This window comes from Bombina bombina, chromosome 4 (assembly GCF_027579735.1).
Source record: "Bombina bombina isolate aBomBom1 chromosome 4, aBomBom1.pri, whole genome shotgun sequence".
Taxonomy (NCBI): domain Eukaryota; kingdom Metazoa; phylum Chordata; class Amphibia; order Anura; family Bombinatoridae; genus Bombina; species Bombina bombina.
The window spans coordinates 1,195,684,493-1,195,703,506 of NC_069502.1; the positions used below are offsets into that span (position 1 = coordinate 1,195,684,493).

Sequence of the window (19,014 nt, forward strand, 5' to 3'; positions counted from 1 at the left end):
TGCAATTATGGCATAAATGGTTGTAATTTTTTCTCTGGGATCCCCTTTGTTCAGAAATAGCAGTCATATATGGCTTTGGAGTTGCTTTTTAGTAATTAGAAGGCCGTAAAATGCCATTGCGCACCACACGTGTATTATGCCCAGCAGTGAAGGGGTTAATTAGGGAGCATGTAGGGAGCTTTTTGGGGTAATTTTAGCTTTAGTGTAATGTAGTAGACAACCCAAAGTATTGATCTAGGCCCATTTTGGTATATTTCATACAACATTTCACCGCCATATGCGATAAAATAAAAAAAAACATTACATTTTTAAAAATTTTAGGTTTCTCACTGAAATCATTTACAAACAACTTGTGTAATTATGGCATAAATGGTTGTAAATGCTTCTCTGGGATCCCCTTTGTTCAGAAATAGCAGACATATATGGCTTTGGCGTTGCTTTTTGGTATTTAGAAGGCCGCTAAATGCCGCTGCGCATCACACGTGTATTATGGCTAGCAGTGAAGGGGTTAATTAGGTAGCTTGCAGGGTTAATTTTAGCTTTAGTGTAGAGATCAGCCTCCCACCTGACACATCACCCCCTCCAGATCCCTCCCAAACAGCTCTCTTACCTCCCCCACCCCACAATTGTCCCCACCATTTTAAGTACTGGCAGAAAGTCTGCCAGTACTAAAATAAAAGGCATTCTTTTTTTTCTTTTTTTTTTTTACATATGCTGCTGTGTAGGATCCCCCCTTAGCCCCCAAACCTCCCTGCCCCCCCCTAACAGCTCTCTAACCTCCCCCTCTACCCTCTTGGCAGCCATCTTGGGTACTGGCAGCTGTCTGCCAGTACCCAGTTTACACTATATAGTCTCTTTTTTATTTGTTATTTTATTTTTTTCTGTAGTGTAGCTGTAGTGTAGCCCAAGACCAACCCCCACCCCCTCCCAGATCCCTTAGATTACTTTTTTGGGGCATTTCTTCCCCCCTTCCTCCCACTTATACTTGATAATTTTCTGTAGTGTAGCGGTTACCACCCGCTCCCTCCCAGTGCACGCGCCCGCCCGCCGCCCCCCGTGCACGCGCGCGCATTGTGTGCGCACCCAACTGTCCCGCCCCCGATCCCGCCCCCCTCTGTGTCTTAGAACCCATCGATGGCCGCCCACCCGCCTCCCACTGCAGCTCCCACACACCAACGAATATGCGGCCATTGATGTCCGGTGTAGAGAGGGCCACAGAGTGGCTCTCTCTGCACCGGAGGGGTACAAATTGTTATTGCAGGATGCCTCAATATCGAGGCATCCTGCAATAACCGGAAAGCAGCTGGAAGCGATCAGGATCGCTTCCAGCTGCTTTCCAAACTGAGGACGTACGCCATACAGCCTCAGGCGTTAACTGTATTTTTTCTGAGGACGTATGGCGTACGTCCTCGGTCATTAAGGGGTTAAAATGATTTACTAATAAAAGTTATAATTTATATACAGCCCTCATCCCCAATAAATTGGTATTATTCTTTACTCAAAAATGTGTGCTAATAATGCTTCTTTGTTTGTTTCTAGAATAGCGGTAATAGGCTGATGCTTTTTATGCCCCCCCCCAGGGGAGCTTAATAATAGACTGATTTCTTTCTACATTGCACCCCTATATTTAGGGAAACTGAAATTAATGGATGTTACTAAAAACAACATCTGAAAGCATTAATAAGCCAACATTGTATCTGACAGTATTCATTGTTAAATATACTGTGTTACAAATTATATTTCTGACACTCAGTAATAAAATGTTGTTATCTCAAGGTTTATGCTTAGAGGCCCATTTATCAAGCTCCGAATGGAAGTTGAGGGTCCGTTTTTCTGGCGAGTCTTCAGACTCGCCAGAAACAGCAGTTATGAAGCAGCGGTCTAAAGATCACTGCTCCATAACCCTGTCTGCCTGCTCTGATAAGGCGGACAGAGATCGCCACAATTCAACCCGATCGAGTACGATTGGGTTGATTGACACCCCCTGCTGGCAGCCGATTGGCCGCGAGTTTGCAGGGGGCGGCGTTGCACCAGCAGTTAACAAGAGCTGCTGGTGCAATACTGAATACAGAGAGCGTATTGCTGTCCGCATTCAGTGATGTCTGTCGGACCTGATCCGCACTGTCGGACCTGAACCCCACTGTCAGATCAGGTCCGACAGACATTTGATAAATAGGCCTCAGTGTAATCACACAGATTCAATAAAATGGAGTACTTAGATACTGTATAAACTGCAAGCACATATTTTAATTGGCCTTTTACTAGATTTGGTGATTACATATTTGCTAGTGTGTTGGATTTTTTTTGCAACAGAATTGTACTTTTTTATTATTTTGTGTAAAGTTGAGTCTCTTTCGAAATGATGTAGATTTCTCTTTAGTATTTTGACTATGCGCTCTAATTGTTCTGTGCCTCTCCATGTTTTTTAGTTTTTATATGAAATTGTAATTATTGTTTCTACACTTTACAGTTTATGTGCTCTGTTTAGCAATTATTATGTCTTGTGTGATCAGAGCCAATAAATCCACGTAAACCCACAAATATAATAGTGATAATAGTGCCAAATAGGACACCCAAACAATAAAACCAATAGACTTATTGTTTTATTCTTCTCTCCTGCATTAATGTTTATATAGTGTGCAACAGTGCTGCATGTGGTCATGTTGTCAATAATTGTGAGTGTGTAGTTGATATGTGAAGTTCTCTAAAAAGAGCAAAAATTGACCATTTTATATTTGAATGTTTGTTGCGCAGTTGTGTTTTTTTTTCATGTACTCATCTGGTTTTTGGTTTTCGACCATTATCGTTTATTAACGGTGCCGTTGTGGGGAACTGAAGAACAAATTTTGAGGGAGTCATCAAGCTCGGCTGTGTTTGACTGGGAAAGACTGTGGTTGTTTTGATAAAATATTATTTCTAATATTGAACGAAAACTTTGGAAATATTCGAAAGGACCTCAATATCAGAGACCAATAGTTGCATGTGGCACAGATTCTTCACAGCATCTTCTTCTAAATAACTCACTAAACCCGTACATCTTTGTGCCTTCATTGCAATAATAAAACTGCTTTTTCACAGTGAAGTATTTTATTTTAATGTTCAAGCAGTTTCTATGTTGGTAGCCTGGGTGTCTACAGTCACATGTGACTACATAATCCCCAGTGTGACGTTTAAAAAAGTTGTTGGCGTTTGTACATAATTCACCAGTTTGCTTGCTCATTGGTAGAATATCCAGTTTGGTGTTGGCCCTATTCACAGATTGCAGGAAAATGGGCTAAAATTAGTGTGTAACACACCTCACAGTAATGCACTGTTTACTTTAGCAAATAAGAATTAAGTTCACACGTATACACCCAGCGAATGTCACTCATATAGCCACAGTATGTATTATTCTCTTTGTTAATGGTCCTGTTATCCAGCCAAAGCACACATACTATAAGAAAATATTGTGCACACTCCCACTTAAGCACAGTAACACTGCACTGCTCAGTCATAAATTATCTATCTATCTATCTATCTATCTATCTATCTATCTATCTATCTATCTATCTATCTATCTATCTATCTATCTATCTATTTATATCTATCTATCATCTATCTATCTATCTATCTATCTATCTATCTATCTATCTATCTATCTATCTATCTATCTATCTATCTATCTATCTATCTATCTATCTATCTATCTATCTATTTATATCTATCTATCATCTATCTATCTATCTATCTATCTATCTATCTATCTATCTATCTATCTATCTATCTATCTATCTATCTATCTATCTATCTATCTATCTATATCTATCTATCTATCTATCTATCTATCTATCATCTATCTATCTATCTATCTATCTATCTATCTATTATCTATCTATTTTCTTTCCACTACTTTCTATCATCTATCTATCTATCTATCTATCTATCTATCTATCTATCTATCTATCTATCTATCTATCTATCTATCATCTTTCCACTACTTTCTATCTATCTATCTATCTATCTATCTATCTATCTATCTATCTATCTATCTATCTCTCTCTGTCTATCTGTCACCTTGTGTAGTGCATAAACATGGCACTATTATTAGGTACTGTGTTGCTGGCACATAGACAAGCAGTGAAAATGTTAATAAAAGACCTTTACCCCACAATTAGCTGAGTTTTGTTGGTAGAGGTCCAGCCCAATCTGCTCCCCTCCTCTTTTCTTCAGTCTCTCCTCCCTGTATCCTGTGGTTTCCACAGTCTTGCTCTGTATAAGTCAGTCTGTTTACTCTGAATATTGTGCAGTTTCTGTTTGTGGCTTTAGAAGTTCCTCTGTGCTGTGAGAAAATGATGCAGCCTCATTGTTTGCTACTTGTGACCGGTCCTTATGTCCTTTAGTACCCTGCAGTGATGTTTAGACCTTGCTCATAACTTGCCTGATATTGGTGGTCAGCACAAGAGGGTCAGCATGTCTTGCTGCCTTAAACTAAGGGGCTGTAAGATTCCTGTGACATTGCTGCTGCTCATCCTGTATACCTGTTACCTGCTGGTTGGTGCCACTGTCTTCTGGGCACTGGAGAGCAAAGCAGAGGTGGATCTGTCCCAGAACTTTCAGCATGAGAAGTGGGAGCTGCTGAAGAACTATACATGTATGGACAACGAGACGCTGGAGCAATTTATAGTGGTAAGACCATTAATATTACTGTGGAGCTTTATGTACAGGATGTAATCAATAAGATACAGGTATGGTGTTGTATCAGAAGGTTTTGAAGAAATGGCTAAAGGCATGAGATGTCTCTGCTAATCTATATGTAACTGACTCACCTGCTGTGCCCACGCTCTTTATATCTGAGATCATTTAGCTACATTGTAAATTGCTATTGTAGACAAGTGTTAATATACGTTATGACCACTGCACATTATGCAGAATTATCATAGAAATCCCAATGTGCCCCCATCCCGGAATTCTGTCCTGCTTCTTGTTTGATGTACCCCCATCCCTGGATTCTGTTCTGCTTCTTGTCTGTTATTCCCCAATCCCTGGATTCTGTCCTGCTTCTTGTTGGATGTGCCCCCATCCCTGGATTCTGTCCTGCTTCTGGTCTGGTGTACCCCCATCCCTGGATTCTGTCCTGCTTCTTGTCTAATGTGCCCCCATCCCTGGATTCTGTGCTGCTTCTTGTCTGTTATTCCCCAATCCCTGGATTCTGTCCTGCTTCTTGTCTGATATTCCCCAATCCCTGGATTCTGTCCTGCTTCTTGTCGGATGTGCCCCCATCCCTGGATTCTGTCCTGCTTCTTGTCTGATGTGCCCCCATCCCTGGATTCTGTCCTGCTTCTTGTCTGATGTGCCCCCATCCCTGGATTCTGTCCTGCTTCTTGTCTGATGTGCTCCCAACCCTGGATTCTGTCCTGCTTCTTGTCTGATGTGCCCCCATCGCTGGATTCTGTCCTGCTTCTTGTCTGATGTGCCCCCATCCCTGGATTCTGTCCTGCTTCTTGTCTGATGTGCCCCCATCCCTGGATTCTGTCCTGCTTCTTGTCTGATGTGCCCCCATCCCTGGATTCTGTCCTGCTTCTTGTCTGATATGCCCATATCCCTGGATTCTGTCCTGCTTCTTGTCTGATGTGCCCCCATCTCGGGATTCTGTCCTGCTTCTTGTCTGATGTACCCCATCCCTGGATTCTGTTCTGCTTCTTGTCTGACGTGCCCCCATCTCGGGATTCTTTCCTGCTTCTTGTCGGATGTGCCCCCATCCCTGGATTCTGTCCTGCTTCTTGTCTGATGTGTCCCCATCCCTGGATTCTGTCCTGCTTCTTGTCTGATGTGCCCCCTTCCCTGGATTCTGTCCTGCTTCTTGTCTGATGTGCCCCCTTCCCTGGATTCTGTCCTGCTTCTTGTCTGATGCGCCCCCTTCCCTGGATTCTGTCCTGCTTCTTGTCTGATGTGCCCCCATCCCTGGATTCTGTCCTGTTTCTTGTCTGATGTGCCCCCATCCCTGGATCCTGTCCTGCTTCTTGTCTGATGTGCCCCATCCCTGGATTCTGTCCTGCTTCTTGTCTGATGTGCCCCCTTCCCATTATTCTGTCCTGTTTCTTGTCTGATGTGCCGTCATCCCTGGATTCTGTCCTGCTTCTTGTCTGATGTGCCCCATCCCTGGATTCTGTCCTGCTTCTTGTCTGATGTGCCCCCATCCCTGGATTCTGTCCTGTTTCTTGTCTGATGTGCCCCCATCCCTGGATTCTGTCCTGTTTCTTGTCTGATGTGCCCCCATCCCTGGATTCTGTCCTGTTTCTTGTCTGATGTGCCATCTGTACTTTATGTGGTATGTGTACTTTTTGTAACAGATGTATTATTTCAGCAGTGGTGCATTTTTTATATTGTTTTTCATTAGCCTTTGCTGGTAACATTTAAGAATTCGGTGCCACTGTGCTACCTTATGTATTGGTTGCCCTTGTGCTGTAGCTGCAGAACCTCTTTTGCCATTTTAACCCTTTTCTAACCTCCTGTACTTCCTTTGGTTACTGCATTTATCATAGTGAAAGGAACTGATGTCTTTTAAAAGAGAATTTAAAGTGCCATAAAACAGGTTGAGATCTGTTCATATCCTAAAAGGGCTAATTAAGTAAAAATTAGTTTGCATTAAAAATTGTTTAAAAATTGCTGGCAAGTATTTTAAAATAATTTTCAAAAATAAGCAAAATTAGTTACAAAACCATGCTGTCTGGAGCAGCCTGCTCCACCCCCCTTATGTATTTAGTAGACACAGGCATTGTATTTCAACTGAGTTCACAGCTTCTAGGCATGCTCCAGCAGATAATCACCATGCACTTTTGCATTCTAGCAAAACAACAATATATATAAGATATAGATACAGCCTTAAAAAGAAAGGGTTAATAGTGAAGCACTGCAGTATAAATTTGCAGGTAAAGTAAATAAAGTACATATTATTATATTTTGTCTCTATCCTAACTTGTTTTATGTCCCTTTAATGTTTTGTTGCATTTCCATACTAATGGTAAGCAATGCAGAGCCAGTATCTAACACTTACTCTGAGTGCTGTTTTTTATGAAACTGTTTGTTTTAAATTAAATACAGCAGCTGTGTCCTTGGCTCCTCTGTTTATAGAAAGCTAATTTATTGGTCAGATAAATAAACAGTGTTTCCAGAAGTTTGTGCTAAGGACTCGATGATACAAAACTCTGGTATTTACCTCAGCATTTTTATTAAACTTACATCTCATAGGGTCTTTTCTCCATCTGGAAAACCTTGTGTTATCCTTTAGGGCCTATTTACTAAATGTGTAAGATCTCTGCTTTATGGACTGTAGCTCTTAAACATCTACATATAGGGACTATAGGGCCAAGGCCCCAGATGTGGTGTTTTTAAGTCCGGGGCTTCGAATGAAAGATTTGTTTTGGATTTTTCAAATATTCAGTTCGGCTGAATATTGTCCATGGAGGCATTTGTTTTGGATCAATATTGGATTTGCATTTGATTACCGTTATTTCCAAAGGGAACAGCAAATTCACGGCTAGATTTAGAGTTCTGCGGCCAAAGGGGTGCGTTAGCTACGCATGCTTTTTTTCCCCTGCACCTTTTAAATACCCCTGGTATTTAGAGTTCACAGAAGGGCTGCGTTAGGCTCCAAAAAAGGAGCGTATAGCATATTTTCCGCAACTGCAACTCTCAATACCAGCGTTGCTTACGGACGCGGCCAGCTTCAAAAACGTGCTCGTGCACGATTCCCCCATAGGAAACAATGGGACAGTTTGAGCTGAAAAAAAACCTAACACCTGCAAAAAAGCAGCGTTCAGCTCCTAACGCAGCCACATTGTTTCCTATGGGGAAACACTTCCTAAGTCTGCACCTAACACCCTAACATGTACCCCGAGTCTAAACACCCCTAACCTTACACTTATTAACCCCTATTCTGCCGCCGCTATCGCTGACCCCTGCATTACACAATTAACCCCTAATCTGCCGCTCCGTACACCGCCGCAACCTACGTTATCCCTATGTACCCCTAATCTGCTGCCCCTAATACCGCCGACCCCTATATTATATTTATTAACCCCTAATCTGCCCCCCACAACGTCGCCGCCAGCTACCTACAATAATTAACCCCTAATCTGCCGACCGGATCTCGCCGCTACTCTTATAAATGGATTAACCCCTAAAGCTAAGTCTAACCCTAACACTAACACCCCCCTAAGTTAAATATAATTTAAATCTAACAAAATAAATTAAATCTTATTAAATAAATTATTCCTATTTAAAGCTAAATACTTACCTGTAAAATAAATCCTAATATAGCTACAATATAAATTATAATTATATTGTAGCTATTTTAGGATTAATATTTATTTTACAGGCAACTTTGTATTTATTTTAACCAGGTACAATAGCTATTAAATAGTTATTAACTATTTAATAGCTAAAATAGTTAAAATAATTACAAAATTACCTGTAAAATAAATCCTAACCTAAGTTACAATTAAACCTAACACTACACTATCAATAAATTAATTAAATACAATACCTACAAATAACTATAATTAAATAAACTAACTAAAGAACTAAGTTACAAAAAATAAAAAAATATTTACAAACATTAGAAAAATATTACAACAATTTTAAACTAATTACACCTACTCTAAGCCCCCTAATAAAATAACAAAGACCCCCAAAATAAAAAAATGCCCTACCCTATTCTAAATTAAAAAAGTTCAAAGCTCTTTTACCTTACCAGCCCTGAAAAGGGCCATTTGCGGGGCATGCCCCAAAGAATTCAGCTCTTTTGCCTGTAAAAAAAAACATACAATACCCCCCCCAACATTACAACCCACCACCCACATACCCCTAATCTAACCCAAACCCCCCTTAAATAAACCTAACACTAAGCCCCTGAAGATCTTCCTACCTTATCTTGCCATGCCAGGTTCACCGATCCGTCCACCGAAGTCTTGATCCAAGCCTCCGAAGTCTTGATCCAAGCCCAAGCGGGGGCTGAAGAGTGACGTCCATCCTCCGGGTGAAGTCTTGATCCAAGTGGGCAGAAGAGGACATCCAGACCGGCAAAAATCTTAATCCAAGCCGCATCTTCTATGTTCTTCAATCCGATGACGACCGGCTGATCTTCAAGACCTCCAGCGCGGATCCATCCATCTTCACCGACGACTTCCCGACGAATGACGGTTCCTTTAAGGGACGTCATCCAAGATGGCGTCCCTTGAATTCCGATTGGCTTATATGATTCTATCAGCCAATCGGAACAGCCAATAGAATGCGATCTCAATCTGATTGGCTGATTGGATCAGCCAATCGGATTGAACTTGAATCTTATTGGCTGATTCCATCAGCCAATCAGAATTTTCCTACCTTAATTCTGATTGGCTGATAGAATCCTATCAGCCAATCTGAATTCGAGGGACGCCATCTTGGATGACGTCCCTTAAAGGAACCGTCATTCGTCGGGAAGTCGTCGGTGAAGATGGATGGATCCGCGCTGGAGGTCTTGAAGATCAGCCGGTCATCATCGGATTGAAGAACATAGAAGATGCGGCTTGGATGAAGATGTTTGCCGGTCCGGATGTCCTCTTCTGCCCGCTTGGATCAAGACTTCAGCCGGAGGATGGACGTCACTCTTCAGCCCCCGCTTGGGCTTGGATCAAGACTTCGGAGGCTTGGATCAAGACTTCGGTGGACGGATCGGTGAACCTGGCATGGTGAAGATAAGGTAGGAAGATCTTCAGGGGCTTAGTGTTAGGTTTATTTAAGGGGGGTTTGGGTTAGTTTAGGGGTATGTGGGTGGTGGGTTGTAATGTTGGGGGGGGGTATTGTATGTTTTTTTTTACAGGCAAAAGAGCTGAATTATTTGGGGCATGCCCCGCAAATGGCCCTTTTCAGGGCTGGTAAGGTAAAAGAGCTTTGAACTTTTTTAATTTAGAATAGGGTAGGGCATTTTTTTATTTTGGGGGTCTTTGTTATTTTATTAGGGGGCTTAGAGTAGGTGTAATTAGTTTAAAATTGTTGTAATATTTTTCTAATGTTTGTAAAAAAAAAATATTTTTTGTAACTTAGTTCTTTTTTATTTTTTGTACTTTAGTTAGTTTATTTATTTATAGTTATTTGTAGGTATTGTATTTAATTAATTTATTGATAGTGTAGTGTTAGGTTTAATTGTAACTTAGGTTAGGATTTATTTTACAGGTAATTTTGTAATTATTTTAACTAGGTAACTATTAAATAGTTATTAACTATTTAATAGCTATTGTACCTGGTTAAAATAATTACAAAGTTGCCTGTAAAATAAATATTAATCTTAAAATAGCTACAATATAATTATAATTTATATTGTAGCTATATTAGGGTTTATTTTACAGGTAAGTATTTAGCTTTAAATAGGAATCATTTATTTAATAAGAGTTAATTTATTTTGTTAGATTTAAATTATATTTAATTTAGGGGGGTGTTAGTGTTAGGGTTAGACTTAGCTTTAGGGGTTAATACATTTATTATAGTAGCGGTGTGGTCCGGTCGGCAGATTAGGGGTTAATAATTGTAGGTAGGTGGAGGCGACGTTGGGGGCGGCAGATTAGGAGTTAATAAATATAATATAGGGGTCGGCTGTGTTAGGGGCAGCAGATTAGGGGTACATAGGTATAATGTAGGTTGCGGCGGTGTACGGAGCGGCAGATTAGGGTTAAAAAAAATATGCAGGTGTCAGCGATAGCGGGGGCGGCAGATTAGGGGTTAATAAATATTATGTAAGTGTCGGCGATGTTAGGGGCAGCAGATTAGGGGTACATAGGGATAATGTAGGTTGCGGCGGTGTACGGAGCGGCAGATTAGGGGTTAAATTTTTTTAATAGAGTGGCGGCGATGTGGGGGGGCCTCGGTTTAGGGGTACATAGGTAGTTTATGGGTGTTAGTGTACGTTAGAGCACAGTAGTTAAGAGCTTTATAAACCGGCGTTAGTCCAGAAAGCTCTTAACTACTGACTTTTTTCTGCGGCTGGAGTTTTGTCGTTAGATGTCTAACGCTCACTTCAGCCAAGACTATAAATACCGGAGTTAGAAAGATCCCATTGAAAAGATAGGATACGCAAATGGCGTAGGGGGATCTGCGGTATGGAAAAGTCACGGCTGAAAAGTGAGCGTTAGACCCTTTCCTGACTGACTCTAAATACCAGCGGGCGGTAAAAACCAGCGTTAGGACCCTCTAACGCTGGTTTTGACGGCTACCGCCAAACTCCAAATCTAGGCCATAGACAACCAAAAATTATTTCATGATTCAGATAGAACATAACATTTTAAACAACTTTCCAATTTATTCTATTATCAAATGTTCTTCAGTTTTTTGTTATCCTTTGTTGAAAAGCAAAGGTGTAAACTCACGAGTGTGCACGTGTCTGCAGCACTATATGGCAGCAGTTTTGGAACAATGTTATACATTAGCGAGAGCACTAGACGACAGCACTATTTCCTGTCCTGTAGTGCTTCAGGCATGTGCACGCTACCTACCTAGGTTTCTCTTCAACTAAGAATAACATGAGAATGAAGCAAATGTGATAATAGAAGTAAATTGGCAGTTTTTTTTTTATTTGTATTCTCTATCTGAATAATGAAAGAAAAAGTTTATGTCCCTTTAACATAAATCATACATCATAGAATTCAAACAATTAAAAGAACCTATATTTCAATGTTAACATAACAAAACCCTCTACTTGTATTTGAGTCAATGACTAGCTCACAGAGGCCCAGAAGTCACACATCTGCAAGCTCCAATAGCTCTAGTCAAAGTGATTAAAAATATCTGAGCCTCTTCTAGTTTCCCACCTCCCTATGCCAAGTTGAGGTTTGATTGGACAAACTCATATGACTAAAAACCAACATTTAGTACCTGATTGGCTTTCCCTAACATCAATGATCACTAATACATAGCAATATTGGAGAGGGGACGATGGACAGAGCCCCTGTATATCATTACAAATAAGGAGCTGATTGATCAAACAATACAACTATGCTCCTTCCTGCTCCTTTCTTGGCACCAAACAAACTGATTTTGTCAAGCAATCATTTGTTCTTTCTCCATTTTGTCCAATAATGTATTTGGCTGTTCATGTATTGGACGACTCAATAAATCAGCAAAATCCGGATTAAGTTTTATTAGTCTGAAGCCTGAATGCACATCCCTAATTAGCACCTCTTAGCTGTGCTTCCCAGTGATGGGTGTCCAGGGTATGGAGAGGCAATGCATCCCCTTGGAATCTCAAGGAGAAAAAAATGCCAAAAACGCAAATAGAATTTCACATCCTTCAGCCCACAGCTGATAAAATTGCTCTGATTTTCCTCTCCCCTTTTTGTGATTCTTTCAATTATTTTATCCATCTCTCTCCCACCCAAAAAAAAAGAACTTATATGAATGCCCATGTTTCCAGTATCTCCTTGTCCTGTAGTGCAAATAGGTGTTATCACTCCCCAGGGAGTGCATGTGCTTGTCATTCACATAACTTGGCACACTGAGCTGTGCTGCAGAATTTCTACTAGATATTGTAGAGGCTGTATAATGGGTTGCCAGTGTAGTCAGCCTGGTAGTCTGCTGAATAAAGCCCAGATAGGCTCCTCCAAATAAGATACATGGGCATCTATTTATCAAGCCATCAACCGCAAATACACTGGAATTCCGCAGCATATTTGTGGCGAGCCTGATTCGCCTTAGTTATCAAACCCTACAAACCGGCAAAAGTAGAATTTGGTGACGTAACATACGATCCGCCGGACTCAGTCCGACACAGATCGATGCTTACGTCACTACAGATGTTCCGAACGCAAGTTCGGCACAATCTGACTACTTTTGGAAGTTATCAAATATCCACCATGTACGCTTGGCACTATTCCGGCCCAGCGTACCTGGTTTTCAATCCGCCGCCCTGGAGGCGGCGGATGCCATAGGAATCAATGGGAGTCGGAAAGCAGCGAGAGCTCATGTTCGCTGCTGCCCGATATCCCATTGATTCCTATGGAAATGTTTACACCTAACACCCTAACATGTACCCCGAGTCTAAACACCCCTAATCTGCCCCCCCTACACCACCGCCACCTACATTATACTTATTAACCCCTAATCTGCCGCCCCGACACCGCTGCCACCTAAATAAAATTTATTAACCCCTATCCCGCCGCTCCCGGACCCCGCCGCAACTTAATAAACTTATTAACCCCTAAACGGCCACTCCCGGAGCCCACCGCCACCTACATTATACTTATTAACCCCTAATCTGCCGCCCCCTACACCACCATCACATACATTATATTTATTAACCCCTAATCTGCCCCCCTACACCGCCGCCACTATATTAAATATATTAACCCATAAACCTAAGTCTAACCCTAACACCCCCTAACTTAAATATAATTTAAATATATCTAAATAAATATTACTATCATTAACTAAATTATTCCTATTTAAAACTAAATACTTACCTATAAAATAAACCCTAAGCTAGCTACAATATAACTAATAGTTACATTGTAGCTATCTTAGGGTTTATTTTTATTTTACAGGCAACTCTGTATTTATTTTAACTAGGTAGAATAGTTATTAAATATTTATTAACTATTTAATAACTACCTAGTTAAAAGACAAATTTACCTGTAAAATAAAACCTAACCTATGTTACAATTACACCTAACACTACACTATAATTAAATAAATTCCCTAAACTAAATACAAATAAATACAATTAAAAAAAAATATCTAAAGTACAAAAACCCCCCACTAAATTACAGAAAATAATAAGATAATTACAAGATTTTTAAACAAATTACACCTAATCTAATCTCCCTAACAAAAAAGCACCCCAAAATAAAAAAGCCCTACCCTACACTAAATTACAAAAAGCCCTTAAAAGGGCCTTTTGCGGGGCATTGCCCCAAAGTAATCCGCTCTTTTACCTGTAAAAAATACAACCCCCCCAAACATTAAAACCCACCACCCACACAACCAACCCTACTCTAAAACCCACCCAATACCCCCTTAAAAAAACCTAACACTAACCCCTTGAAGATCACCCTACCTTGAGAAGTCTTCACTCAACCGGGCCAAAATCCTCCACGAAGCCGGCAGAAGTGGTCCTCCAGACGGGCAGAAGTGGTCCTCCAGATGGATAGAAGTCTTCATCTTCTATCCTCATCCATATGGCGCGGAGCGACTCCATCTTCAAGACATCCGACGCGGAGCATCCTCTTCAAACGATGTCCAACTGAAGAATGAAGGTTCCTTTAAATGACGTCATCCAAGATGACGTCCCTTCAATTCCGATTTGCTGAATTCTATCAGCCAATCGGAATTAAGTTAGGAAAAATCAGCCAATAGGATTGAGATTGCATTCTATTGGCTGATTGGAACAGCCAATAGAATGTAAGCTCAATCCTATTGGCTGATTGGATCAGCCAATAGGATTGAACTTCAATCCTATTGGCTGATTGCATCAGCCAATAGGATTTTTCCTAGGATTAATTCGGAATTGAAGGAACGCCATATTGGATGACGTCATTTAAAGGAACCTTCATTCTTCAGTTGGACGTCGTTTGAAGAGGATGCTCCGCGTCGGATGTCTTGAAGATGGAGCCGCTCCGCGCCGGATGGATGAAAATAGAAGATGCCGCCTGGATGAAGACTTCTGCCCGTCTGGAGGACCACTTCTGCCGGCTTCGTGGAGGACTTCGGCCCGGTTGGGTGCAGACTTCTCAAGGTAGGGTGATCTTCAAGGGGTTAGTGTTTTTTAAGGGGGTATTGGGTGGGTTTTAGAGTAGGGTTGGTTGTGTGGGTGGTGGGTTTTAATGTTTGGGGGGGTTGTAATTTTTTTTTACAGGTAAAAGAGCGGATTACTTTGGGGCAATGCCCCGCAAAAGGCCCTTTTAAGGGCTATTTGTAATTTAGTGTAGGGTAGGGCTTTTTTTTATTTTGGGGGGCTTTTTTATTTTGTTAGGGGGATTAGATTAGGTGTAATTAGTTTAAAAATCTTGTAATTATTTTATTATTTTCTGTAATTTAGTGGGGGGGGTTGTACTTTAGATTATGTTTTTTAATTGTATTTAATTGTATTTAGTTTAGTTAAGTTATTTAATTATAATGTAGTGTTAGGTGTAATTGTAACTTAGGTTAGGTTTTATTTTACATGTAAATTTGTCTTTATTTTAACTAGGTAGTTATTAAATAGTTAATAACTATTTAATAACTATTGTACATAGTTAAAATAAATACAAACTTGCCTGTAAAATAAAAATAAACCCTAAGATAGCTACAATGTAACAGTTATGGGGGGCAGATTAGGGGTTAATAAGTATAATGTAGGTGGCGGTGGGCTCCGGGAGCGACGGTTTAAGGGTTAATAATTGTATTTAGTTGTGGCAGGGTCCGGGAGCAGCGGTTTAGGGGTTAATAATTGTATTTAGTTGCGGCAGGGTCTGGGAGCGGCGGTTTAGGGGTTAAACACTTTATTTAGTTGCGGTGGACTCCGGGAACGGCGGTATAGGGGGTAAACAGTATAGTATAGTGTGGATGTTTAGTGACAGGGTACCAAGAAAGCTGAAAAAAAGCCGAAGAGCAGCGAGATCGATGACTGTTAGTTAACAACAGTCCGCTGCTCATCGCATCGTACTTGGTGCGCGGCTTATTGACAGCTTTTTTGATAATTATGGAGAACGTATTCCGGTCCGCGGCAGCGATGTTAGGCGATCTTAGGCGAGCGTATTGGTGCCGTTGAATGCAAGAAAGTCGACGCTTTGATAAATAGATGCCATGATGTGTGGAGTTTGGCTATTGAACAATTATTGCAGGAGATGTTAATTTGTTTTAAAAATGTTATGATTTGGCTGATATGTTATTGTTTATCAGCGCAACAGAAATGTCTTCTAATAACAATAACTTGCTAGAGTTATAAAACTGTTATTTAATACACTGAGCATATTTTTTTCCTGCCTCTGCGGCAAAAGCGCCTTTTGAATACATGTGGGGAATGTGATTTACAAACAATATTGTGTTTCTCATAATATTTAAGACATAGAGATGTGGAATTACCATTTAATAACAGAAATACACTACTTGTATATTTTAGATTAAAAACAATGTCACTCATTATAGTATAAACAATATTCTCATGTGCTACAGATTTATGACAAGGAGTGTAAGGGAGAGCAGTGTTTGTTATAGCACAAGTATTCACATTATTTTGTTGGTGCAATGCAGCTGGTGAATTATCTCAATCTTACCATTTTCTTATTTTTTAATAAAAGTTATGTTTTAACTACACTATCTGAAACACGCTCACACCATTTGTCATATTCTAGCACAGACCAGTGAGTGTTCAGGAGTGTACCCTTTGTTCTTTTGCTGAAATCTTTCTTGTCTATTAAAGGGACTGGAAACACATTTTGTTCTTTCATGATTCAGATAGGCAATACAATTTTACACAAGTTTAAAGTTTACTTATGTTATCTAATTTGCTTTATTATCTTGACATCCTTTGTTGAAGAAGCAGAAATGCATTACTGGGAGCTAGCTGAGCACATCAGGCGAACCAACAACATAAGGCATGTACAGTATGTGCAGCCACTAATTAGGAGCTCCTTAGTCTACCTAGGTATCCTTTTCAACAAAGGATACCAATAAAACAAATTAGATAATAGAAGTAAATTGTAAAACTGTTAGCTCTATTTGAAGCATGAAAAAATAAAATTAGATTTCATGTCCCTTTAAGCTACCTCTGGTTTATTGGTTCAGTCCTGTGTAGTACACTGATATGTGTATACACAGAAACAAGTCTATCTGTTCACTGGAGGGGAATATGTATGTATGCAGCGCCCCTGGATTATTGGCTAGCAAAATATCATGGCACAACCCTTCAGGATATGATAAGAATTTCACTTATCTCTAAATCTAATCCTTAGGGGTCAATTTATTATTGGCCTATACGATCAGGCTGATTGACACCCCCTGCTAGCAGCCGATTGGCCGTGAATCTGCATGGGGCGGTATTGCACAAGCAGTTCACTAGAACTGCTTGTGCAATGCTGAATACGGACAGCATATGCTGTCGGCATTCAGCGATGTCTGGCGGACATGATATGCTACAGTGTATCATGTCCGCCAGACTTTAATAAATTCACCCCATTGAATTTGTTTTCAGAAACATTTTTCTTCCTGCACAGTTCGCTCACTTACCATAGCAGCCAAGTCTTTCTGCAGTTTATCAATGTAATACATCATAGGGTGTATAAGGGCAGCAAGAAACTCTGTTTTATTGTAGGATCTTTACAAACGGAGCATTATCTCTTACACTTCATTGTTTCCTATTTAACTTATCAGGGAAACATAAAGATATAATGTCTATGATGATTCTTATCTGTGTCACTAAGATAGAGCTTGTTGTTTTATGATTCAGTTATCAAGTAAATATACAATATTAAATCCTTAGGCTTTCCCTCTGGGCATAAAGTTCCTCTTTACAACTTCTATAAATGTGAGCCTGCAGTATTTGGAGAAGAGTGGGCACCATGCAGTGGCGTAGCGTGGCTTCTCAGCGCCCAGGGCAAGGCAAGAATTGCACTGGTGGTCTGGTTCTGATACGGACCCGGTGATGAGTTTGGTAATTTCTGTTGACACTACTTACCTTATCATTGCGGGCGCGGCGTACTAGTCAGTCTGACTCCACTCTGGCTCTGCTGCTCTGACTTCTTCCTCCCTCCTGACATGTGCGCTGGGAGTGGGAGTGGGCCGTGCTAACTAGTGGCATAAACACTAGTCTAGTAGCAGGTAATGGTCGGATAGGATTACACTCAGAAAATTATGATAATTAAATCCTTACACAGCACGTCTTGACTTCAGAGTAGTAGACAGTTCACTTGAGAGACAGAACGGCTGGGCGCAGGCGCCTGTCAGATTTTTTAGCCTCCCTGTAGCGCCGCTGGGAGTGGGACTGTGACTGTCTACTGTCTTGAGATGGTGGGGACTGGGGAGGCTGGGAGCCAAGCATTTTGCGCCCCCCAGAATTTTGTGCCCGGGGCAACCGCCCCTGTGGCCCCCCCCACGCTATGCCACTGGCACCATGTAACTGTAATATAAGTGATGGGAGTATGCAGAGGAGACAAGTATGTCACGTGCACAGTACAGTTATCACAGTATCAGTCATAACAACCAATGTATTGTGACAAACACAAGCATATAACAGCAATGTTTCTAATTGTACTTGATATGTGCTTCTGTGCTCTTCATATACTGCTCTAATGTCCCTTTATATGAAGATTATTACTACTGCTCCCAGAGAAACTGGAGTGTAACTCACTGTGTAACATGCTCTGCAGCAGTTGCATGATCAGTGCAGGAGAACATGTATATACAGGATGTTCCTAAAAGATTAGATAAAAGCACTTCTAAGGATGTGTGTCCCTGGACTACAGAACAATGCAACCTATTTCTAACAAAATTAGAATGTGATGCTTTATTGAAAAAACATAAAGTGTATATATGAAAATTAGTTTAAAGTGAAAGTAAATTTGAATGAATAAGTGCCCAGTTTTTAAAATACTATTAAAAACAGAGGCACTTTCATTCATTAAAATTTACATTGAAGCGTTTTTTTAAAAATACCTTTTTCTTTAGGAAACCAGACCGGCGAACTTCCGCCTGCTGCTCCTCTGTACTGCAATGACGAAACCGGCTTCCTCCAGCTCGTGAAGCCACATAACGATTGGAGGAAGCCGGTTTCGTCATCGATATGCTAAGTACAACAGGAAAAGCGGGCGGGGGATCGCCGGTCTAGGTTTCCTGAAGAAAAAGGTATTTATTTTTTTTTAAAAACGCTTCAATGTATATTTTATTGAATGAAAGTGTCCCTGTTTTTAATAGTATTTTTAAAAAACGGGCATTGATTCATTCAAATTTCCATTCACTTTAAGGGTCCTATAAAGAGACTTATCGTTCTGTCTTCCCCACCTAAAAAATAAAACCATGCATTACATATATTGT

At 40.5% G+C, this 19,014-nt stretch overlaps 1 protein-coding gene across 1 annotated transcript in view; it reads left to right on the plus strand.

Moving 5' to 3' along the window:
- Positions 1-4,376: 4,376 nt before the first annotated feature.
- Positions 4,377-19,014, plus strand: part of KCNK17 (potassium two pore domain channel subfamily K member 17) — a 152,489-nt gene continuing 137,851 nt past the window's right edge. The window contains exon 1 of the mRNA XM_053712674.1: positions 4,377-4,665. Coding sequence (XP_053568649.1) covers positions 4,450-4,665 — 216 coding nt within the window. The 5' untranslated portion in view covers positions 4,377-4,449. The remainder of the gene's footprint in view (positions 4,666-19,014) is intronic.